The 26592-nt window shown below is 39.6% G+C and overlaps 1 protein-coding gene across 4 annotated transcripts in view; it reads right to left on the reverse strand.

Annotated features, from left to right (window-relative positions):
• Positions 1–26592, reverse strand: part of COL6A5 (collagen type VI alpha 5 chain) — a 96564-nt gene that overhangs the window by 22675 nt on the left and 47297 nt on the right. For 3 of the 4 annotated variants that reach the window (XM_044252400.1, XM_044252398.1, XM_044252396.1), the window contains 12 exons: positions 25163–25213; positions 25007–25042; positions 23553–23615; positions 22181–22243; positions 19764–19799; positions 19608–19644; positions 13782–13793; positions 11219–11703; positions 8513–8597; positions 7308–7967; positions 4755–4839; positions 2222–2430 (listed from right to left, as the gene is read on the reverse strand). In XM_044252400.1, the coding sequence (XP_044108335.1) occupies positions 2222–2430; positions 4755–4839; positions 7308–7967; positions 8513–8597; positions 11219–11703; positions 13782–13793; positions 19608–19644; positions 19764–19799; positions 22181–22243; positions 23553–23615; positions 25007–25042; positions 25163–25213 (1822 nt within the window). Of the gene's footprint in view, positions 1–2027; positions 2107–2221; positions 2431–4754; positions 4840–7307; positions 7968–8512; positions 8598–11218; positions 11704–13781; positions 13794–19607; positions 19645–19763; positions 19800–22180; positions 22244–23552; positions 23616–25006; positions 25043–25162; positions 25214–26592 lie in introns of those variants that run through there. The other variant, XM_044252397.1, reaches the window with a different exon arrangement.

The raw sequence follows: 26592 nt of genomic DNA on the forward strand, positions 1-26592 counted from the left end.
AAGGCATAGGGAAGAGAGATAGTGATTGTATATCTCATGGGAAACACACAACTCATTTCCAGCCCACAGGACTCTGGAAACTGTACATTTTTTAAATGGTTCAGATTCCTGACTTTCTCCAAAGACTCTCAGTTCAAGGGCAGAAAGATCAGCCCTCAGCCATGAGAATCACATTACAAATGAGTAACAAGAACACATGTGGGTGCTTATGCCAGTTATCAACCTTTTATTTGTGCAATCCATCTGGAACTAATCAAAGTTCATCTCTTATCAACTGAATAAAATATCTGAACCACAATGTCCTCTCCATGAGGATGGCACATTATATAGAAAATTCTCAGTAGGTTTTGGCAACTGGCTAAAGATGATAAAAGAAGGGACAGAAGGAATAACACTAAATCCTTAGACAACACTTTAAAAAAAAAGACTTATTTATTTGACAGAGAGAGATGCAGAGAGAGAGAGGAACACAAGCAGGGTGAGTGGGAGAGGGAGAAGCAGACTCCCCACTGAGAAGGGAGCCCAACATGGTGCTTGATCCCAGGGCCCTGAGATCATAACCTGAGCTGAAGACACACCCTTAACAACTGAGCCACCCAGGCGTCCCGGCCTAGACAACATTTATGATCTGAAACTCAGATTTATTTTAGAGGATAAAAAATATCTATTATCTTAGGTGTGAGACTCACACTGTTTGCAGGCTACCACAACATGACTCAACCCTCCATGGAACTCCCAGCATACTTCAACCCACTGCAGGAGAAATGAAGTAGGGCGGGGCAACTAATAATCTACATTTTTTCCTAGTAGAGCCATGTACAATGATTTCTTTGACCAAAATGAACCTTCCTTTTGCTATAAGTATCTTGATTCCCCAACATCTGGTAAATCAATGAAAAAAGTCCATTATTACTGAACAAGGGTTGCTAGAAATGGCAACAAAGATGAATTCCTTTTTTCTTTTCTTCTTAAATATCCAGTCATATCTGCCTTTTCCTGAAAAGATTCACATTTCTGAGTTATTCGATTTTAGAGTGCTTACCTTTGCCAAAATGATCACAATTGATAATTCGGTATTTAACCTTGTCAAACCACATTTTTTTTTTCTCTTTAAACCAAACCATTATAAATTCCTGTACCATACCATTGAAATGAACACCCAAAATTAATTGTATCTGTTAAAAAGAAGAAATATCTTATTCTCTTCTTTAAGCTATGTCTATATGATAATAAAAATTGCTTAACTAAAAAAATACACACAGTTGAATGCGTTGATGCCAAGGTACTACAGACATTTTGTCTTACTGCACTACATCATTTTTTAAGCCCTATTTTTCAACTAATGGTTGACTTTTTTATTATTAATTCTAGCTTGGAAAAGGAAATTCAGTTGTCTTAAAGGTAAAATGAAAATATTTATATTTCATAAGTAGGAGGACAGGGTGGAGAAGTGAGTGTTGAACCCAAGGAAAAGAAAAGGTATTTATTCAAGGAAGTTACTGAGAATGAATGTGATTCATTTTCAGGAATAACTGGTATAAATTGGCCCCTTTTCCTTTTAAACTTGCATTGTCTAACAACATATGTGCTACTTCTGATGTAATGCATTCAATGCTGGTATTCTGGTCTAATAAGCATTTTGGAAGCCTTTAACATGCATAGCTAGAAATGGTTGAAGTCTGTTTAGAATGTCCTGCCTTTCCATGAAAACACAGACAAAAAGCATACATATCTGATTTGTTTTAAAGTATTAAATCCTGCCAGAAGGTATTCTTGCTTTGCCACCCAAATGTATAGAGCAGACAGAGGGACAGTCTGTGTTCTATCACTTCCAAGTACCTCAAAAATACCATACCTTCTCATGCAATCACAGAGTCTGAGGTACTGGCCCAACCAGCTTTTAAAGCGATTTTAATCCTTGCTTTGCTCTGATATTCTCTGTATTGTTTCCTTCTACGTCACACTAACCTTCTAGAGAAATCTTAAGCCTGGTGAGAACATCATGGGCATTTCTTAGAGCTTATACCAGTGGTCTTCACAGTGGTGCTCGTTAACTTGTAAACCTTCATTTTCAACCATAGCAGCAGCTGTAGCTACTATCTTGAACTTGAAAAAAAAAATCACCTTAGAGAACAGCCTTCATTTACTGGGTTCTGTGCTAGTATTAAAAGACAAGGACCCCCTTATTTAAAAATTTCACCATAACTTTTTGTTTCCTTACCAGAAGTTAAACTTGCAATTTCTTTAGAATTGTGACCTTTCTTGTGTGTGATCTTTAATTCTTGTGGCATAAGCATATGACTTGGTATGTAGACCAAAGAATCACTTCCAATGTCCTCCAACACAAAGGAAGAGTCTTTTCCAGCACTTAATTCCTGGCCAGTGAAGCTGTTCTCTCCTGAAGAAATATCAAGTGGCTCAGGAGTAAATCTAGCAGATAAAAACAGAATTTTTAGATGAATTTTGGTTGCCTTGGGGAATGCAAATAAAGTATCTCAGCTATTTGATATAATTACTTAGTCATTTCTTAGAAGAAAACAAGAGGTACACATTTAAATTCATTTCAATAAAATTATTCATTAAGATTTGATATTATTAAAAAGAACAAACTGATAAATAAACTATTCTTACTTGTCCTTCCTTTCCCCCATCTGCTTACAGCCTAATATCTATTAGTTTGGAATAATATGAGTCTAATTTGCCATAGTTTTAGATAAATGACAAGAAAGTTGATCACAGGTTATTTGGAACAACCATACAATTTCTCAGATTGAGGTCACTCTCACAGAAAATAGAGAAAATAGAAATCGAGATCTGTTCTGAGAAGAATAAGACTATACAAAACTTATCGCATTGACATCAGATCTCTTAAAATGGTGTCTACATTTATATTCTTGGAGTTTATGAATTCTCTGATAATTTGAGAATGTGTTTTTATTTAGATGATGATAGAAAACATTCAATATTAAGTTGATTCTTATTTTTATTCTATTTATGCACCTTGATGTAATTTCAGTGTCCACATTCACATTTGTATTTGATACTAGTGTTTGGTACCCGGCAGTATTACTTTGACTATTGCGAGTTAATGAGGAAAGATAAAAAGGTCAGACATAACACATGAATAACACACTCACACAAGTTAAAGCCAAATGATATGATGACCCACGATATGATATATGTGGGTCATCATATATCATATTGAACGACACTTCTGCAACAGTGCAGGTGAAGACAGCAGTGAAAAATTAAGGTTTCACGCAACAGAGTAGGTAAGCTGAAAGCATGTGTACTTCTGCCACACGCGTCCTATTTTACTTTTTTTTTTTTACCAGTATATACCACATTTTTCCAGTTTTCGGGAGATCTATTTTGGTAAAGCAGAATCATCCATTATATTAAATTACTATTTTAAATTTGTGTCTTACTGATTTTGCTTGGATTTGACGTACATTTATTCTAGTCTGATAGTTGCACAAGAACTACAAACATAGTATTCACAGCCAGATTTATGTTTGTACATGTCTGAATAACATTATAATATTTTGTCTGCAGTTCCATAAGAATTTAAATGAATTTATGACTTTAAATGAATTTATGACTTATTCAATGCTGGAAAATATTGCTTCACATGACATCAGTGTCATGTTGTTCTTCAGGTGTTGGCTGCTGGACACTTCCTTGCTAAACTACTAAGTGAATGAAATCTGAAATTACAGGAATATATACTTGCATGAATTCTGAGCACATTTCATCTTGCCATTGTGCTTCTGGATGTGTATAAGAAACCTTATCTGTTCCGAGAAGCTCTTTGCTTAACTGCAATCTAAGAGGAAGAAGTAATTGTGGGCTTAAATCTGGGCTTTCTCAAGGCTGCTGTTGGGGATCCAAGCTTGGGGAAATACAGAGAAGCAGACAGAAACCAAATGGGCCACTTGCTCTGTTTGAAGTCCAAGATTTATTCAGATTAATTATTTATATTGTTAATTAGGATACAATTTTAAGAAAAAATGCTTATATGTCTCCCATCCAAGTACTAACCAGGCCCGACCCTGCTTAGCTTCCGAGATCAGACGAGATCGGGCGCGTTCAGGGTGGTATGGCCGTAGACTGCTTATATGTGCAATTACATGGTGGGGTCTTTCAAGCCATCTTTTGGGGGGATGAAACAATGAATTGTATGTATCTCCAGACTTCAGTGAGACAAGGCTTTGAGATAAACTGTAATAACCGCCTCCCCAAAAGTATAAGAAGGTACAAGAAAATAAGGATTTTGTCAGTAAAAATGGGCTTCAAAGGGGCCATGGATGATGGGTAAGCTTTCACTGGAAGGAACAGGGTTCCAAGTGGTGTGACCCAAAACCCAGGAAGGAGAAGCCACCATTCACACAAAGCAGACAAGAGTCCAGTATGGCTAGTACTCAGGGCTAATGCTGGGGAGAGAGAGGAAGGGAGGTTGCAGTGGCTAAGGCTATATTGTGGGTCCTATTCTGGAGTAGATTTCAATGTGGGACTTTCTCAGGAAACCATGAACAGAAAGGCAAAACTGTAATACAGCTCATGAGAATGTTACAGAAACATCAATCCAGAAAACATCCTTGCTGTGTGGCTTCTGCTATAGAAAATGGAAAATATGGGAAGACTTTACTTCAGAGACCTTATTAGCTTCCTCAACCTAATAACCTGCCATCAACAGTTATACACCCATCAGTCAATTAACAGTTGCTTGTAAATGGAAGAGATTTCTAACTCACAGGAGATCACTATTTTGAGAAGCTTCTTCTGAGATGAGTCTGCAGGCATTCTCAAGCTCTGGTGGGGGGTACTCATTGAATCCTCCTATGGAGAGAGCAGAGTTAGAATTAGGTTTTTAAATCAGAAATTATGTTTTGTAAAGAAAAAGAATCCCGAAAGGAATCTTCTTGAAGCAATCACTGTCACTAAAATATTTCAGCCAAACTTGGCTGGGATGGAAACAGAAAATAGTGGCAGCTAGAAACAGCATTCAAAACTTGATTTTAGAGGGTTTTGCAGCCAAAGAATTACTAGGCCCATGGAAAACAAACCTCCTCAAATTGTTCATTTAAAGGTTAATTGTGATGCAAAAACACATGATTTCCACATACTCAGGCTAATAGGATTTAAGGGAAATGTTATTCTGAATCCACCAAGCTTTTCACTAGGATTTATGCTAATGAATCAAACCTAGAAAGGGTAGCATTTTATTACATGCTGCTATTTCTGTGCTGCTGTACCCATTAACACCAATTTCCTAGGAGGAAAATAATCAAAGAAAAGGTTTTAGTTTACTAGCCTAAATAATATGCCCTCTTATTCCCTTCCCACTGTCATTCTGTATTAAAAGTATATCCTTGTTTTTCTTCATTCAGGAGAATAGTTTTTAGTTAAAGAAGGCTTTTGGCCACAGAATGATTCCAAGAAAATAGCTCAGAGAATGCTTATGGTTTTATAACAGTTGTACTTCTCTCGTTCGAAGATGAGCATTTTTTTCCCCCATTTCTCGGAAATAAGACAAAGTCTTCTAATCAGTTGCATCTGCCAGCTGTGGTTACTGAGGCGGGAACTGTCATACAGCGGGTGTCGCTCGTGCACGAGGAAGCAGTAAACATGGAGGCACCAAAAATCGTAGAATAAGGGTCAGTAGTTTAGGAACATTTCCAGGCAGTATTAGTGAACCAAGCGGTTATGGGCAGGCACTGACCTGGATGTATTCACCAACATTGTTCAGGTGGCAATCAAAAGCAAGCTAGCTCTAATCACTGCAAAGCTTAACTTGAAAGCCCAGTAAGAACATCTCTGAATTGTTTTATAGTCTTTCAAACGTGCTATGTCACCATCAATCCTGATGTCATAAAGGACAATACTGCATTGAACAGGATAGATCTCAGTGAGTTGGAGTCAAGAAATAGCTCCCAGGAGTCCAGTTTTGAATGTGAAAAAGTGTTAGGAATGCCCCCACCAGTCAATTCCACACATATTCCCTGTTCACGCATGCACAAGAGGGACATCTGCCTGTCTGTCTAAAAGGACTCTTTCAATTACTCTAAAATTCAAAACTCTAATAGGGAAGCTGGTATCAACATTTAATTGGAAGCACTTTTTCTTTCTTTTTACATAATATAATGGTATATCTTACAATTGATTAAATTAAAGGTGGAGCTTTCTCTGCAATGGAGAGTGAAAGCTCAAGATACTGTCACGATGGTGCTGTTGAGATTCCTTAAATACCAGGGCAACTTTGGAATTTAAAGGGTGGTGGGATTGATTCCAAAAGAACCTACATCTAAACCTGGTAGAATCCCATAAAGAATGGGCTGCAGCTTTTGTTTGTTTGTTGTTTGTTTGTTTGTTTGTTTGTTTAGCAACATCGTTGGTCTCTGCTTACGAGATACTAGTATCCTCTCTCTTGGTTGTGACCCCCCTCAAAAATAAAAAATCTCCAGACATTTCCAAAATTTGGGGGGACAAAATCATCCCCAGTCAAGAACCACTGCTCTAGAGATATTCTCAAATCATTTGTGGGGAAGGTATTTTTATTCTTAATCCTTTGGAGACTGACACTTGTGGTTTCTATCTTGTTACATGAGAGCAAGTATACTGTTCATACACTTGAATGCTGTGGTAATGTCAAATTGCCTTAAAAGTTTGTGGATGCTTATTCTCAATGTCTGTATTTCTCTCTTGCAGATCAGTTTGGGGATATTACCCAACCAATGGGTAACATTTTGTAGTGCATCGGCCTCGAGCCTTCCTACTCAGTGTCATTGGACCAGAAGCATTGACATCACTGGGGAGACTATTAGAAATGCAGACCCTCCACCCTATACATACTGAACCAGGACAAGATTCCGATATGATCTGTATGCTTATGCTCTTTGGGAACAGCATAGGACTGTGCCATCTTTAAACCTTCATACAGGTCTCCAGGGTGTGCCACAGTTAAAAAAATCTAGGTGCAATAGGGCAAACCTTTATGTAAACACTCATCGAAGGACTGCTGAAACTTCTTCAGGTCACACAGGTGTGGCTCCAGAGACCTCCAGTCACTCTGTACTGGTAGCGCTGAGATTTTGTGTAATAGACCTTCTATCATGAAAGAGGTCTCATCACATTATGGCCAAGGGAAAAACAAAGTAGAAGCAGGATGGGTCCACCCCTGTCCCCGTCTCACCATCTAATTCGTATATTTGGCTTAGCTATAGATTCAAAGATGTGTTAGGCTATGAATACTACTAACAAACACTAAATTTAACAAAACAAAGAGGAAAAACAAAATTATTACTTACGTCTGACTGAATAAACAAATGGCTTTAGAAACTTTGTAATATAATCCAGTTCTGGTTTATGAATTCTCCCAAGCTGTATCAGATGATGATCAAGTGGGTAGCTGGCTAACTCCTCCATGTCCTCCTTATATGCAGAGCCCATGGAAATCACAAATATGACATAGCCTTGGCACTTGGCCCTCAGAGCCACCTTCTTTAAGAATTCCTTTCTCTCATGATATTCTCCAGCTGAGATAACAAAAATGACCTTGTGTTTTCTTAAGTTTGGTGTTTGTGGGAAGAGGTTCTCCACAGCCCACAGTAGGGTATGGCCAATGGTAGCTTCTCCTTTAAGCTGCTGGAGGGAAGACTGGATGTGCCTCTTTATTAGGACTCCACTGTTATAAGTTGTAAATCCAAACTCTGCTTTTACCACAGCCTTCTTTCTCCTAGAATTATCCCAAGGAGAATAGCTCAATAGGGCAATCCTATCACCAAAGTCTGAGATTCTAGGGTCTGAGGCAATGTTGAAGTTGTCAATCATGGAGCTCATCAAGGTTTTCATAGCATTAAACTCATCATTTGCTATAGTCCGAGGATTGTCTAAGAGGAAGGCTGCATCCATGTATGAATTTTCAGGTAAAAAAATCTCTTTGATGCAAGCATTTGGAAAACATTTATCTGAAAACACAGAGAGAGTCTTGATTGGTTCAATGTCTGCACAACAAGACACTGTTGTTTAAGATCTTTTTCAAGTGATTCAGTGATTGATTACTAAGTATTAATAACCTGATTAGTACCTCTTTAATCTCACATTATTTAAGCCAATGAAGAATTTTCAATGTCCCAATATTTCTGTGGCCACCAGAAGGCAATTTGGGAAGATTTTTTTGAAAGCAGATGTAGGTAACATATATGCCTGAAGTCTGCAAGTCATGCGTAAACTCATTTAGAAAATATTTTCAGTATTTTAGAGGGTTTTGATACACGCATTACCAAACTGTCCCCAAAGAAAAACCACAATAATTGGGATAGTATTCTAAACAAATTTTCACATTCTGGAAGCTCTAAATATTATAGAGATTGAAACCCTGATGTATGGTATTGGAAGACTAGGAAACTGAAAATAGAATCTATATTCAAAGCCAGAAATATCTGATAAGTCAGACTTAATAACTTACCCAGTAGGCATTTGTTTCTGCACTATAAATTCTCAAGAGTCTTACCGTAGCAAAGAGTACAACGTCGAAATTTTTCTAATGACTCATTTGGAGAAACTGGGATCACCTGAAATGTTCCAGTGTCATCAAACTGTAATGAAAAACAAGTATATGCTTATTTGATCATTTTCTTTAACCATTATCAGGAAGCCATTGTGTGCTTACTTTAAGGATTAGTTTGAAAAACCCCAAGCTAATTACCATTATCTTGCATTATATTCTTTTCTATTCAGCACATCTCTCTTTCTCTCTCTCTCTCCTTCTCTCTCTCTCTCTCTCTCACATACACACACACCCACACATCATCCCCCTTTTATTCTAAACAACACAAAGAAGTATGTAAGGGAGGTATCAGCATCTTTCTTTTATGGCAAAAAAAATATCACACGATTACCATCAAATTCACCCACCAGGACAAGAATTAAAATCTCACACTTATTTCCAATTCTGAAATTTATCACTGAATCTTACATGCTGCTGCTCTGCTTCTTCTTCTTCTTCTTCTTCTTCTTCTTCTTCTTCTTCTTCTTCTGGTTATTTTTTTAAGTATCCCATGTGGGGCTCAAACTCACAACCCCAGGATCAAGAGTCTCATATTCTACCAACTAAGCCAGCGAGGCGCCCCTATATATACTTCTGATCATGTACCAGCCGATTATGTACCGCGCATCAGCTTCTGAAGTTGGATCCTGCAGAAATTTTACCTACATACAAGTTTCCTGTGGCCTCTTTAAACAGCGATCCCAACTATTTCCATCCCAATAACATTATTTAGAAGAAAGTACATCTTTCAGATGTTTTTTTTTCCAATTTATTTATTTTCAGAAAAACAGTATTCATTATTTTTTCACCACACCCAGTGCTCCATGCAAGCTGTGCCCTCTATAATACCCACCACCTGGTACCCCAACCTCCCACCCCCCCGCCACTTCAAACCCCTCAGATTGTTTTTCAGAGTCCATAGTCTCTCATGGTTCATCTCCCCTCATCTTTCAGATGTTAAGTGTACTTCCTCAATCACAAATTCTCATTTAGAAGTTTATTTCCAAAGACAGACAAAAAACATTGTCTGATCAAAATTCTTGGTAGTACATGGCCTGATTTCATCTGTTTTTTTTTTCTTGCTTTTCTTGCTTTAATATTGACTGAAATGGGCAACATATGGCATTCATTCATTCTCTAATTCACTTATTCATTCGATGAGTCAATAGCTATCTATTGGACATTTACTCTGTTTGAGGCACCAGGAAGGCAGATACTTTTGTTACAATGAAAGAAACCCATCATTCTCAGGTGGTGATGAGGTATCTTTCAATCACAAGAATACTCGTGTTTTTTCCCCTTTCTCCTTGGGATAATAAAGGGTTAGAAAAGTCACACCCTGTTTTACTGCAAAGTGTTGAGTGAGCTTTCGAAAATGCTTATAATTATTCCAGTCTTATAATCAGAAAGTTTTTCACATTCCTTACTATTTCTTTTGTGAACTTTGGATGCTTTGGGTATTATTTTGCATTTGACCTTGCTTGTCCCCCATGGAAAGACTAAAGGCTGCCTTGGTAAATCAAGGAAGTTTATTCATAGGAATAAACCATATGATCTTCATTCATTCATTCGTTCATTCATTCATCCAACAAATCCTTACTAAATATTGATAATGTTATAGGTGGTATTCTAGGAACTGGGGACACAGAAACGAACAAAGCAGATAAAATCTCCACCTTACAGTCTAGTGCAGTAGGGACACATACCATAAAATAACAAGTAAAATAAGTAAGTAATCTAGTATGCTGGGAGATAATCATTTTTAATAGAGAAAACTTTGACTTCCTACAATCCTTTCTGTCAGTTTCTATTGTGACTCTCCCTGTGGCTCCTATTCCCAAAAACTACTTGGATGTGTCATGAACAGATTAATTCTCTTTGTGTTAAAGAGTGCTTCTTTCTCTTTTTAAAGTAGAAATATAGGTATTTGTGTATATATCTAGACTTTTATAACCTCTTGGAAGACACCATGGCTTCACCAGGAGCATGTAGTTCATGGACAATCTGAATATATTTAAGAACAGTAGAACAGTAGATGGAGAAATTCTTCAGTTTTGGGGGGAGAGGCAGAAACATAGATTCTCATAAGAATCTGTTGATCCAAGCCTCTCTTGGGTTCATAAATTCATTTTCATTAAATGTTTTACACAACATTAGGGTTCAGAGAGACCCTAAACCTCATCTGTCATAAGTTAAGACCAGTTAGTCAATGAGATACAGCAAGCAGATGACAGATGTGAGAAACACCTGATCTGCAGGGGGCTGGTAGAGCCCCAAATTCATGGTCCCTTCTGTCAGACACACCTTAGTTGGAATTCTGATTTAACCATTTATTAGCTGCACAAAATTGGAGAAGTCCCTCAAAATCTCTGGACCTCAGTTTCTTCATTTTTAAATGGAGATAAGAACAACATTCACTTCAGAGGACTGTGAGCATGTAGGTAAAGTTCTAGGGACAGCGCCTGGTGCACAGCGGGAACTGAGCAAGTGTGGCCGCCTTCATTTCTGACTACCGTTGTTATCGGACACCGGATTTCATGGATCCTGGTAACAATACAGCTGGGGAAATTGCAGAGAAAGAGAGACACTCTATCCCACCTCCAACCCTACTCCCCGCTATCCCCATCTTACCACGTGATACAGGCAGAAGTTGCCAAGGGAAGTTCTTACCTCAAAAGCCTCAAGGAAAGTCCTTTCATTAAAAGCAAAGACTGCTGGGCTGATATCTAGGGCATTGAACTCCATAGTGGCCGTGATGATGGAAGACTGACTGGCCACTTGCCCGTTGCTGAAAAACACAGCGACTTTCCTCACATTGGCTCCTGCGTGTGTCCGCTTGAAAATGTTCCGGGCCACAAATCTCATTGCATTACCAATGTCTCGGTCTTCTGTGGGGGTTCGATATTTCAGCTGGGAAATAAGCTGGAGGAGCTGCTTCTTGTTACGGTAGTCTGACCCACGGATGAGGTAGCTGGTGCCCGAATCATAGGAAACTACAACAACTCTGGCTCCCACGGGGCAGTTACTTTCCCTGATGTTAAGGCCTTCAACAATGGATTTGATGACTTCCCTCATTTCATCAAATCTCTGTTCGGAGATGTCGTAGGACTGGTCCAGGGCAAATACCAGCTCTGTTGGGTACACTGGGCACTTTTCTGCAAACATGAAAAGCAGAAGTATGAAGTCATTATGCTGATCAGAGACCCTTCCCATGCCTTTCCCTCCAGGGCTGAGGCTGGTTCACACCACGGGCTAGGGAGATGAGGGGTTGCCTCCAGCTCCAGCACTAGAGGGATGCACAAGTAACTCGTTGTTCCCATGAAAGTGTTATATGAGTCTAGAGCGTCCATATGTGGTGGTATGAACACTCAGACTTCACAGCCTGCAATCAGCCTGCTATTTATAAAGAAATTGATGGGAGTGTCTGGGCTCATAGAAGAGTTCTGAATCCTGATCATGGTGATGATCTAAAATGTTTAAAGTCATCCTATTTTCCCACTAAGCAAGTTTCCCTTCACAGTTCCTCCTGCCTTCTCATCCACAGTGATACTCACACAAAAAAATGAGTTTTACTGTAAGTAAATTTTTAAAAACATGAATAAAAGGAAACGGTAGCTTTGAGGGTTTTTTGAAAGTTTACTGTCTACAAAAATCTTCAGACATGATCTACTAATGACTATAGTCAGTTGGAAGATTTTTATCCACTTAGGCAACAAATATTCACTCAGTAGCATGCTGGCTGACATACCAGGTGACATACACCAAGATACATGCAAAGATGACCAAAATTCAAGTCTGTCCTCAAGGACTCTTTCCTGGAGAGGATTGCCCCACAGAAAGGTACAGAGTGACTATTATTCTTGATGAGCATTTGGAGGACAAAGAGGCTTTTTCCCAAGGGAGGGGTCCTCAGGACCCTCATGGAAGTCAGCTTTTAAATGAAAGCAAGGGTGGCTGGACCTCAGCAGGCTTGCAATGAGCTGTTATAAAAATGGGACTGTCTGCAATTTCCAACTCAATGCTAATATTCTTCTGATGATTGGACTTTGGGAATCTCATAGGGAATCTGCATTATGTATCAAACCAAACTGTTCAAAGTGCTATTAAATTCTCAACATAGGAAGAGAAAAAGCAGTGATCTAAAAAACCAACACCCTCATCTATATAGGGTGTTCTACTATCCTCAGTCTGGCTAAGTCCCCAAGCACATTAGACTCTAAATAGCCCACACACCAACCCACTGTTCTCAGCAATAGGATGGGAGAGGAAAGGTTGATCTAGAGATGTCTTGAGTCAAGGAATTTTCAGTGAAGAAAAAAATATCAAAGCCAATAATGAACAATAAAATATGAAAAATTAAGTATTCTTCCCTTCTTAGCCCTAATACTAAAAATTATTAAAGAAGTGGTAGGCAAGCATCAAGACTGACCTATTGTCACAGATTCTCCCAGAAAGCAGAACCAGTTTCTGTTTATTTTTATTGTCTTCTTTCCCTAGGGCCCAGCAGGGTATCTGATAAATTTAATTCAAATCCATGAAATTTATCGGGTACTTACATGTGTAAGTTTTTTGGTTTTTTGTTTGTTTGTTTGTTTTTCAGAATTAAAGCTCATGATGCCAAATTTGGGGATAAGCTCAAACTTTTGGAGTAAGTCCCTATGGGTCTACTTCAGAAGGCTTCTGGAAGTCCAGGAGTTCTTCACCTTGACATAACTCCTTCAGCAACAATGGAGTCCAAGGGATCTATGGAGCCCTGGGACACCCACTGCAGTCTAGGCCCCAGGAAGATCATCCATGGCAAGGTCAGGTGTACAAGATGTGGGCACTTGGTGAAATGAAAGATGTGTGTGGGTCAGAGATAGGAAAGGAAATATCACCGGTCCAAGAAGCCAGTGTCCACAGGGTCAGCAACAGAGCAAAAGAATGTGGTCATTCAAAGCCCTGTCCCTGAGTTCCCCAGTAACGTGACATCCTCCGTGAAGAGACTGAACTGTGAACTGAGACAAGACCTAGAAAGCACATTAGTGTGAAGGGGATCAGGGCTGGGTGTCACCATCTTACAATCAGGTAGAAACATGACATTGACAACCATAGCCATAATCACAATATAGAAGTGTATGCATAGAAGGAAGAAGTCCTTTTTCCCATGCGGCTGAGAGTTTCTCTTAAATGGGCCTTGTCAGAATGCAGTTAATTACTTCAACAAGAAGCACAGTACAGTAAGAATACTCACCTGTCCAGCAAGCTATAAAAACAGAGAGAGAGAAGAATTGGTTATATTTTTGGCACAGACTAAAAATAATCCCCTAGAACAAAATTTCAGCAAACCTTAATATTTTGTTTGACTCTACTTACAGATGAGGCTAATTCCTATATTATAGGAAGCCAAGGTTGGAGGCCTGAGGAACATGTACACAGAATTTCACTAATGGGGAACCTCCCTGACCTTTTCTCCTTGATGGCCAGCAGTTTTCAGCACAATCTCAGTGGAAATCTGAAACACTGATCACTTGTCTTTGAAGCAGAATAGATGAGCCTCTGATTAAAAGGCTAGATATCTCAAATTCAATTTGTTTTGTCTCTCTTCCTATAGCCTTGAGCGTCAATCAGCAAGGTAAGGCTAAAATATGAGGGCTTATTTTCTTCCCAGATGAACCCCTTGGGAACCTCTCTTGTCCTACAGAAATGTGGGGATTTCCCAATAACCTTGGTCTTTGTTTAAAAATACAGCTGCTGCATTTGAGTGCTCTCTGTATCTAGGGAGAGTTGGGAAAGCCCCAAAGGATTTCTCCTGAGCAAAACAGCATCTGGTTCTTCTAAGTGATTTACTCTATGAGTTGGGGACCAATCTGAGGGAGATGTTGGTAAATCTTTAGAAAGCAATAGCCTGACAATTTGCTTGCTAATGTTTCTCAATTCTTAAAAAGCAAATGAGTCCCATTCCGTGGGTTGCCTCTTTGTTTTTTTGACTGTTTCCTTTGCTGTGCAGAAGCTTTTGATTTTGATCAAGTCCCAGAAGTTTATTTTTGCTTTTGTTTCCTTTGCCTTTGGAGACGTATCTTGAAAGAAGTTGCTGTGGCTGATATCGAAGAGATTACTGCCTATGTTCTCCTCTAGGATTCTGATGGATTCCTGTCTCACGTTGAGGTCTTTTATCCATTTTGAGTTTATCTTTGTGTACGGTGTAAGAGAATGGTCGAGTTTCATTCTTCTACATATAGCTGTCCAGTTTTCCCAGCACCATTTATTGAAGAGACTGTCTTTTTTCCACTGTATATTTTTTCCTGTTTTGTCAAAGATTAATTGACCATAGAGTTGAGGGTCCATATCTGGGCTCTCTACTCTGTTCCACTGGTCTATGTGTCTGTTTTTATGCCAGTACCATGCTGTCTTGGTGATCACAGCTTTGTAATAAAGCTTGAAATCAGGTAAGGTGATGCCGCCAGCTTTATTTTTGTTTTTCAACATTTCCTTAGCAATTCGGGGTCTCTTCTGATTCCATACAAATTTTAGCTCTTTTTGCAAATGACAGTACAGACAAAAGGTTGATATCCAGGATCTATAATGAACTCCTCAAACTCAACCCACACGAAACAGGCAAACACATCAAAAAATGGGCAGAAGATATGAACAGACACTTCTCCAATCAAGACATACAAATGGCTATCAGACACATGAAAAAATGCTCATCATCATTAGCCCTCAGGGAGATTCAAATTAAAACCACATTGAGATATCACCTTACACCAGTTAGAATGGCCCAAATTAACAAAACAGGAAACAACATGTGTTGGAGAGGATGTGGAGAAAGGGGAACCCTCTTCCACTGTTGGTGGGAATGCAAGTTGGTGCAGCCTCTTTGGAGAACAGTGTGGAGATTCCTCAAGAAATTAAAAATAGAGCTTCCCTACGACCCTGCAATTGCACTCCTGGGTATTTACCCCAAAGATACAGATGTCGTGAAAAGAAGGGCCATCTGTACCCCAATGTTTATAGCCGCAATGGCCACAGTCGCCAAACTATGGAAAGAACCAAGATGCCCTTCAACGGATGAATGGATAAGGAAGATGTGGTCCATATACACTATGGACTATTATGCCTCCATCAGAAAGGATGAATACCCAACTTTTGTAGCAACATGGATGGGACTGGAAGAGATTATGCTGAGTGAAATAAGTCAAGCAGAGAGAGTCAATTATCATATGGTTTCACTTATTTGTGGAGCATAACAAATAGCATGGAGGACAAGGGGCGTTAGAGAGGAGTAGGGAATTTGGGTAAATTGGAAGGGGAGGTGAACCATGAGAGACTATGGACTCTGAAAAACAATCTGAGGGGTTTGAAGTGGCGGGGGGGTGGGAGGTTGGGGTACCAGGTGGTGGGTATTATAGAGGGCACGGCTTGCATGGAGCACTGGGTGTGGTGAAAAAATAATGAATAATGTTTTTCTGAAAATAAATAAATTGAAAAAAAAAAAAGCAAATGAGTCCCTTCGATATAGTAAGATTTTATCAGCACTGGGAACAACCTAGCTTCCACCCTGCTATCCCACAGCTCATGCTCTCTCATGTCACCCCTATTAACACCTTTGAACTGTCTTAATCCTGTGGCTGCTGAGGTGCTAACTGCCAACAGATGGGACTCAGAACCCACAGCCTCCTCTGCATCTCAAGGCCTGCCATGGATCCCTTTTGCTCTGAGAACCTCCATTTGTTCACCGGCAACCTGCTGTGAGTCTAGAAACACGGGCTTTGGAGTCGGATGCACCTGTCCAGGTTTGTGTGTGACAAAGCTGCTTGACTTCGGGGAAACCACTTGATCTCTTTTCCTAAAACACTTCTTTACTTATGTCCCTAATTCTAATCATTTGGGCCCTCCTATTTTTTTTTAATTTTTAATTTTTTATAAACATATGTTTTTATCCCCAGGGGTACAGGTCCGTGAATCGCCAGGTCCACACACCCCACAGCACTCACCAAAGCACACACACCCCCCAATGTCCATAACCTCCCCTTTCTCCCAACCCCCCTTCCCCCAGCAACCCTCAGTTTGTTTTGTGAGATTAAGAGTCACTTATGGTTTGTCTCCCTCCCAATCCCATCTTGTTTCATTGATTCTTCTCCTACCCATTTAAGCCCCCATGTTGCATCACCACTTCCTCATATCAGGGAGATCATATGATAGTTGTCTTTCTCCGCTTGACTTATTTCACTAAGCATGATACGCTCTAGTTCCATCCATGTTGTCGCAAATGGCAAGAATTCATTTCTTTGGATGGCTGCATAGTATTCCATTGTGTATATATACCACATCTTCTTTATCCATTCATCGGTTGATGGACATCTAGGTTCTTTCCATAGTTTGGCTATTGTGGACATTGCTGCTATAAATATTCGGGTGCACGTGCCCCTTCGGATCACTCGTTTGTATCTTTAGGGTAAATACCTAGTAGTGTAATTGCTGGGTCATAGGGCAGTTCTATTTTCAACATTTTGAGGAACCTCCATGCTGTTTTCCGGAGTGGTTGCACCAGCTTGCATTCCCACCATCAATGAGATATCACCTCACACCAGTCAGAATGGCTAAAATCAACAAGTCAGGAAATGACAGATGCTGGCGAGGATACAGAGAAAGGGGAACCCTCCTACACTGTTGGGCCCTCCTATTTTATTTGCAACTGGTGGACGGGCTACTAAGGTGGGCCAGTCAGGACTTTGATCATGCAACCGACTACCTACTTGGGTTATTGTTCACGTGTTGATGGTCTTTTGGGCTGACATGAGGAGACTAACTGTCTCAACCTGTGATAGTGACCGATGTTTTATGGTTAATTGTTTTGTTTCAGGATGTCTCGCAAAGGTCACTTCTTCAGAGCCTGCTAGACAGGATGCTACTGTGGTCCTGTCTAAGCTATAACATAAGATACTGGGGTGGTTTTGTCTTAGTTGTCCCAGCTCCCCGTTTTCTTATTGGGGACGCTGGCCCTGACCACCTAACTGTCCAATTAACTCCTAACACAACCACCAGCATTCTGCATTCCCCTTAGCCCCCTATTTTGGGTGGGGTCCCAGTCACCATCTCAGGATCTGGGTGTGTTGCAGGACTGGGGTGTTACAGGACTGAGGAACAGATGTGGTAGACCAGGAGGCCTTGCAGGAGTCCAACCCCCAGGGCCTCCATGATGTCACCTATAAAGCCAGGCCCTCTGAATTAGCTCTAAAAACCTGTCACCCAAATGGCATCTTGGTTCTGCATTCTGGAGGTCCATGCTCCCCGGTCAGCACTGTTTGGTTACAGAACCCACAGTCCCCTGGCCCTCTAATTTCCCAGCTAACTTCTTTCATTCAGTGTTGGAAAACTGTCCTCAAATCTCTAACCCTTCACAGCCTGGTATTTACCTCCCACACTGCTTCCTTCTCCTTTGTTCTTCCTTGGGAAGATATCTGTTGACTTCCTGAGAATTCCCCTGCCCTACAATGGCTCTCCCTCTGTCTCCTCCTGGAGCCCCAGGACCTGGTTCTCACTTCCTCTGGGTACTGGACAGCCTTTCTACTTCTCAAGGAACATCTTCCACAGGGGTCCCTTCATTTGAATCTTCTCTTCCTTGGCCTTTTCCTGCTTCTTTTCAAACTATGACATTTGCGGAACTTCCCCATCTCTGCAATGCCATTTGTTGTACTTTGGCCCCACTCTTTCTGCTAAGATGTCTTCCTGGATTCATCCTTTGGGTTTTTGTTTCTTTCTCTGTAGTTTTACGTCCTTAGGACCTCACCCATCCCTGTGGCCTCAAGGACCACAAGTGTGTGAGTGACTTCAACACTGCAGTCTCCTTACTCGATCCGTACCTTTATGACAGTCTGTTTATTTAGCTGCCTGGAGATTACTTCATTTAGGGCTCACACAACGTCTCCCTACGTCTAAAATGTTTAAAGTCATCCTATTTTCCCACTAAGCAAGTTTTCCTTCACAGTTCCTCCTGCCTTCTCATCCACAGGGATACTAAGCCTCTCCTGCTCTGGCCTTGTACTTATTTCAAACTTGTTTTTCTTTTTATTCTTTCCTCACCCCATACTTGCAATGACTACATCTTTATCCAGTTCCTGCAGTAAAGTCTTTCCAATTTTCCCATCTTAAATTCTTCTGACAGTGATCATATAAGCATCATTGTAAGTCAACATGGAAGCAAGAAAAAAGATCACTTAAAATTCTACCACTCTAACAAAGTAAGTGGCTACATTTTTCTACTTTTGCTTTGACAGCTTGTTTCTGTGTAAATATTTACCTATACGTAAAAATAATGATCCAATTTAATTTTCTGCTTTTTAATGACAATATTATTCATATTCTGATAGAGTCTTCAAAAAAACCAGTATCTGCTTAGTATTTGATCAGAAGATGATGTACCATAAACCCAATTGTTTTCTAAGTGCAAACAGTCTAAAGGTATATTCATTTTGCTCTAATGAATAGTATTTCGACAAGCATATTTGCCTATAATTTTTTTTTCTTTTATTTCCTTAGGATAAATTGTTAGAAATGAGATCACTGGTCTTTTTCTACCTCATTTCCCCTTCTTCCTACGAAAGACAATATATTTGTTGACTCCTGCTTTATTCCTCTGCTCAAAATATTCTCTTGCCGCTCCTCCATTGCTTCCCCATAAATGGATTCAAGTACCCCATCCAAAGAGACTTCATTACTAAGTAACTAACTGACTAAACACGAATCTCCATGTTCATCCCTTGAACACCAGGCCCTTGCAGACCTTTGTACAACATCATGTGAGCTAATTTACAAACCATTTGAGTTGGATTTGTTTCCCACAAGCACATTTTCTCTCCTATATGAATCACACTTCTTAAGGCTTTTACTTATACCCCTTCCTGTCACACCTTTGATGTGAGCTCTTCCTACAGCAAGTACTCAGGACAAAGCTGTTGCAGAGGACACATGCCACCAGTGGATTCAGCTTACTGATTCTGTATACCCACATCACACTCATCCTAAGTGCCCTCACCAATCCATAGACCCCCTTGTCCCATGACACACAGATACTCACGACTATGGTCCCTCAAGAACTGGATCAGATCACATTGCTGTAAATAAAAAAAAAAGAGAAAGAGAACAGAAACATGAGCACAGGGACCTATGTGTGGCCATATTTATTGGTCAGTGGACTGGTTAGGTTTTCACTTGTGAATAAGAAGATACATACGGAATATACAGGCTTCCCTGCCATGCCTTTCATGCCCTAGGAAAACAAAACAGAGCAAGTTATTGGGATGTGAACTGGAGTCTTTAGTGACAAAGCAAGAGTAAAGAAAAAAATACCTCATTCTTAAAAATATAGCTGGAAGAGAATGGTTAAAGTATTCCAGAACTGGTAGATTACAGTGCTATTTCCCCACTTAAATCAATGGTGTAAATTTCTTTGTTTCAGTGTTGGATCAGTTAAGCTAATGTCTGCCAGGAGTGAACTGAATTACTTTTCAAGGTGAGAAGTAAAGAAATAAAAGTATTTCTTAAAGATGCTTATACTAAGGATATAACACTTAGAAGGTACTTCTCATGAGAAAACTTGAAATGTAAACCGCAGGCTTCCCAAAGCATGCCACAGGGAGAGGAATTTGTTGAGAATTCATAGGTACAGATGTATTATGAATCAAGGAATTTAAAATGCAAGGTAGTAACATACAACCTCTACATTTGTGAAAGAACCAGAAATAATTACGTAGCAAAATGGGCATTATACAAAAGAAGAGCTTTACACAAAGAGTAAGTTCATAAATGTTAAGAGGTCATAAACAAAGGAGTACATGTAATTGGCTGAAATAAATCAAGGAAGCTTCCTAAAAAATAAATAAGTAAATAAATAAACAAATAAAGAAAGGCAATACTTTCTTCACAGTTTGAACTTTTCTCCCCTTATTACTTCTTTTTCCCAGGATCAGGCTTCTTCTTTGTAGCAGTTCTTAACATGTTCAATGCACACAGATCTCTTGGGGAACTGGTGAATGCTAGTATGCTGGCTCCAGAAAATGCTATTACAGGCTCACATTTGTACAATTTCATTGGCCTCAGAAGCTCAACCAGGATGTCTGTGTAAGACCCCTGTTCTAAATGACAACTGGGTCATCCGTCTGTCTATCCAACCACCCATCCATCCATTCAATAAACAGTTACATGTCTGTTGAATGCTGAGGTAGCCCATTGTGTGGTGCTGGTGTTATCCAGAAATGTTGTTGCATCCATAATTGTACCCACTGGGAGCACAGATTCTTCCTACTAGAATCAGGAAATTACATATCTGACTGAGAAAGGCAGAGTCTCATCTTTCTTTCGTAGGTTATGGTGGAAGACAGAAAAGAATGCATTGATTTAAAACAGAGAGAAGAACAGTTTTGGGCTAATAAATAGAGGAGGCAGCCCACATCTTACAGAGAATCAGAGCTCCAGAGTATCTGTCCTAAAGGACCAAGTTAGAAAAGAACTTCAAGTTCTTAAGCAAAGGCTGAGGATTGAGAGCCCAAGACAAAGAAGCTGATCTAATTCGAGCAGACCAGCAGACCCAAGATGGAGAAGTCACATTCTGGTAGAGCAGCAAGCCTGGGACAGTGAAACCAGGCTCTAGTGGACCAGCAGGGCCAAGCACAAGGCTGGGAAGATGCATGACCCCCACATAGATCTCCAGAATCTGAAAAGGAAATCAATTCAGACCAGATCAGCATGGCTCAGAGATTAAGTCTCACCCAGGGGACTACATATTCACCAGCTCTTTAACATGAAAGAAAAAAAAAAAGATGTATTAGAGAACCCTTAATAGCCAGTTGACTCTCATTCTATTGTCATCCACAAAATATCCGTGCTTTTGTTTTCTCTCTAAGGTCCCATGTTGAAGAACTCCAGGTAGTCACAAAACACTCAGGGTGCACAGAACAAGATGGACTGTCTCTCTGCTCTATACACAATGCTTCCTACACCTCTACACAAACCGAGGTTCTGGCAACTTTTCATTCTTACCTAACTATGCTCATCAGGGGATAGAGACGTGTAAATAAATCATTATGATAACAGGAGAGGCACTGAAATAGAGATATGGATGTTTCATCACTGGGAGATGGGTCTGACTCTGCCGGGGAATGCTCCCAGAGGTAACATTTTTCTTGCAGTGGAATCATAGTAGGAAGCTGTGGTTATAATTCCCAATGTCTCTGGAGTCTACATTTTGAAGATGGGGAGGCAACGGCAGTGACTGGGGAAACTATCAACTTTTCTTGCATGCTAAACTTTACCAGGAGACCTTTATGGAGCTTCCTTCCATATTCCCATTCCTATTTTAAAACTATAGTAAAAAAAATAACAGTAATAGCTAATATTTGCACTGAACTTTAGTCACAAAGAGTGCTCATATTTGAGAATCTGGTCCTCACTCCTACCCTTTGAGGTGGTAGGACAGGATCTGTTATCCCATTTTAGAAGTAAACTGAGAGAGCAGGTTGACCAGCCCAATGGCACACAGCTAGCAAGAAGCAGAACTTGGACTTGAACCAGTGCTCTGACTTTAAAACTGTGCCCCTCTGGGGAACATCCTAAAAATGAGCACAGGCTACTGAGTTCTAGTGGTGTACTTACTCTCTGTCCAGGAGGGCCCGGGGGTCCTGGAGGTCCCTGTTCACCTTTCAGGCCTACAGTGAGCTGCAGATAAGAACATGCTTTAGTTTCCACACTGTTTATATCCATGGAAACCACCTCAGTTTTAATAATACTTTCTACTTCAAAAATATTTTTTTAAAGATTTTATTTATTTAGAGAGTGCATGATCTGGGGGAGGGGCAAAGGGAGAGGAAGAGTGAGAATCTCAAGCAGACTCAGGGCTGAGCACAAGCCTGATGTGAGGATTGAACCCATGACCTGAGATTATGAACTGAAATTATGAACTGATTATGAATGAAATCAGGAGTCAGACACTTAACCTACTGAGCCACCCAAGCATCCCTTCCAAAAAAAAAAAAAATGTCTTTAAAGAAAGCAACATTAAAAATGACAAGACATTAAAAATGTCTTTAATGAAAGCAACATTAATTCAAGTCAAGTAAATTCCTTACTTATAATGTAAATAGCCATTCTTAACCATTGGAAAACCTCCCTTTTCCTCTTAGCCTCTCCATTTAGTGATATACTTTGCTCTGGCACTGGCTGTGCAATTGATCTGAATTAGTCATAAACTAGAATTTGTACTAAAAAAAAAAAAAGCAAATATACTAGAGCACACAGCGATCTAATTAAAAACTTCCTATCTGCAAAGGATCCAATACAAAAAATAATTCTCCACATACATAAGAGGACACGGGTGGGCTATGTCACTCCCATACTTCAAGGTGATGGATATGGATGCTAATGAAATTTATCCAGAAAATATCTGTTGAATTGCATCTCTTTCATGCTGATAATGATTACTGATATTACACTCCCGCTTCAAAGTAAAAAGATGCTTGTCTCAGCATTTTGTTTTTTAAAAAATCTGTAATATTTTACTCTACACTTGGCTAATTAGAAGATCTCAACAGCCTTCTTTAAAATGAATGCCTGAGATGACCTTGGTCATGGGTGGTAGAATTGTCAGAAAACTCTGAGGGACACAGTAGGAAGACGTCAGCTGCATTTCTGCTCAGGGTTAATATTCTGGACTTTAATACATGCCTTAGAAAATATTGGAAGGCACTGACATTTCTTGGAACAGCCAGTTATCAATCTATAAATCTTTAAAATAGTTCAGATTCATGGAACCACAGAATTTTAGAGCTGAATGTGATCTTTGGTGTCAAGTTCAAGTCTCATGTTACAGAAATAGAGACTCTGAAAAGGTGTGGTAAAGGTCACACAGCCTGGGAATGGCATTTCAGATGCCCCTGGGTTAGATCAATAATCCACATTTATTATTACACATAAAAGCCAGGGTCTTCCAAAGAAACATTTATTATTTCTGGAATTATAAGCCACTTACTGTTAATCCCCTAAATCCTTTGGGTCCAGGGCCCCCAGGAATTCCACGATCACCGACAGCACCCTAAAGATTCAGATATATGGAATCAATATATTAAAATATCTGCTATGAAAGAATAAAAGTAATTCTCTCTAAAACTTAATTGATCTTATAACTACACTGTATCTTAAACGTTAAATGTCACCTTCTCCTGTTGCTTGGAACTCAGTCATTGATAAACTTAATTATTCTCCAAACTATTTTTAATTTTCTAAGAATACAAATATTTATGCAATAATTATCAAGGCAATGTCTACCCAATCGTTTTTTAAAACATTTAAAGGAAAAAATGCTTGAAAATCCAGGAAAACATATGGAATATTAACTATAGAAAATACTAAATAATTAATTACTTCCTAAATTCATGAATCATTTCTGAAAAAGCTGAAGATTAAAAAAAAACTTACTCTGACCTTGGTAGGAAATGAATTTTAGTACCTATTTATCAAAAAACTAATTTCATGTTTATCCCTAAACTGAAATATGGTAACTTTCTCCTTTTATCAGTAAATTGGAAAATTGGTCTTCTACAAAGAGAACTCTTGTCCTAACACGTATTTATATATTTCTCTCTTGCACTCTTCTCTAGTTAAGGAAAGAATTTCTTCTGGCACTTCAACCATTCAAAGCACTTTCAAGAAGATTCAAAAACTGGCTGCTTTTCTGTAGTTGATTTGATTTGATTGGACTTCAATTTCTTGTAATCCATATTTAGTATTTTAATTTGAGGACCAACTATTGGGAGACACTCTTCTGGATAGGACACTTGAAAGAAAGAAATCAATCTATCTATCTCAATCCAGAATTCCAGTGTATAAGAACGACATAACAGGAGCTGCTCAGATGGAAATGGAAGGTGTGCCTGGTGACAGAACGCAGAGGTTCTGTCCTCTCCAGATTTGTCCCAGATTTCAATCTGGGAGGCAATGAGGAATTCTGGAAACTGTTCAGGAGAGGAACATGTGTATGTCACACTGTGGAAGACACCAAGTGAGAGCAGTGTTTGGGACTAACCGAAGCAGGGAGAAGGTGGAAATAGAGACCATGAGAAGAATGTTGCCACCTTCCAGGTAATGGGAAGCAAAGGCCACAATGACAAAGAACAAACAGCAATAGCTGAAGCCAAGAGTTTGAAATGAGTTTCTCCAGGCAGAGAAATCAAGAGGACAGAAGGAATAGACTTGAGAGGAGGTCTAGAGGTAGAGTTTCAAGACCAGGGACATCAGACAATGAAGGACAGGAGAGTCTTTTCCAGTTTAAAGATCCATAGTAGTTAAGTATCATCCTTTATTCATGAAGCCCTGGAAAAACAACTGTCCTGCTTTTTTGCTTTTTGGTTTTTTTTTTTTAACCTTAATTCTCAAGTAGAAAGTTAAGATCATGGTAGTTTCAAAACAAGCTCATGTGCACAGTACCTTTTGACCCATATCTCCAGAGAATCCTCTTGAGCCCTACAATTCGCAGAAGAGAACATAATGGATCAACAGGCCACTCCTGCAGTACAATCATTTCTTCTTATATTATTTAGGTTTGTTTCGTCAGTTAAAGAAATAATTACTTTCCATATTTACCTTTACTCCTTTTCGTCCCATTTGACCATAGCCTGGGATGCCGTAATCCCCCTGTGAACATACCAGTTCATTTTAATCTCTCAAAAGTGAAATTTAATTGCAGTCTATACTGGTAGCAGGAGATAACACTAGGGACTTCCAGGTAGAGGGGGCCTTATCAGTGATCTTGTGCTCTGGGTACATGAGCATTGCTGGGTTTTCCTCACTTCCTGCTATGTGCCCTGGTACTTTGGCCAGCTCTGCTCTGCAAACATTGTAGGAAGCAGAGGGAAGACCAGTCAGGACCAAGGGAGTCAGTGACATTTACTTGCCTGGAATATTAGGAGCTGATTGAAAGGACATGGCTGAGGAATTTCCCCAAAGCAAAATTGCTAACGGCTGATAAACATATGAAAAAATGTCCTCCTCACTAGTAACCAAAGAAATGCAATCTGAAACAGTAAGGAGATGCTATTTTTCATTAATAAAATTGGTAAAGATCAAAAAAAGAAAATGACAAAACCCACTGTGGGCGTGGGTGCCCTGAAGCATGCATTCTCCTATATAATACATGAGGGCGTATATCATTTGAATATTCCTGAGGCCACTGTGCGAAAGAGTTCAAAGCCTCACTTAAATAGGCATATATTCTTTGAACCAGTTATGCTACTTCTAGAAATTTCTACATAGAAATTGTGATTTTTGCCCCAAATTTAGTTAGATACAAGAATGTTCATTGCTGTGCTGTTTATGACAGTAAAAAATGAAAACAAGCCAGGTATTTAATAGCAAGAGATTGGCCAAATGAACTAAGGTATATACATTCAGTGGAATATTTTGAAGCTATTAAAAGTACTGTAATGACATGAAAATATGCTCATGATATACTGGTACGAGGGGAAAATTGAGCAATTTTGGGGGGTATCTCTAGGCTGTTAACATATATTTCAAAATAGTGAGATGATGGGTAATTTTTCTTCCCTATTTCCCATCTCTTATGCTTGGTAAATTTTCTACAGTTTCTACATGTAACATTTATAATAAACATCATTTTTGAAAAGAAAGGAAAAAATGTTTCCTATATTGGCTGCTCCATGGACAGAGATGCTGGTATGTCCAGAGCCACTAGAACAGCTGGTTCATTCTTTGGCTCTACTCCCCTGTTCTTGTTGTTGCCCTAGAGTTTTGCAAGACAGGGAGAGATGTGGGTAGTCCTGTTTTTCAACAGCCATGCATCTATATGGCTGTATCGGTTGTGAAAATATTGAAATGTCTGGCTGTGACTTACCCATTATCCTCTCTGTGTGCCCCTTTTCCCTCTAGCTGTTTCCCCTTGCTTTAACAGACAGACTAGCTATAGAATGAGAGCTGCAGAGGTTGGGAGTATGTCCCCTGCATCTTCCTAGGAGGCCCTAAAATATCTTTCAATACCCCAGGTGCTTAGGCTGATG

The sequence above is a fragment of the Neovison vison genome, chromosome 6 (genome assembly GCF_020171115.1).
Source record: "Neovison vison isolate M4711 chromosome 6, ASM_NN_V1, whole genome shotgun sequence".
In the NCBI taxonomy this organism is placed as follows: domain Eukaryota; kingdom Metazoa; phylum Chordata; class Mammalia; order Carnivora; family Mustelidae; genus Neogale; species Neogale vison.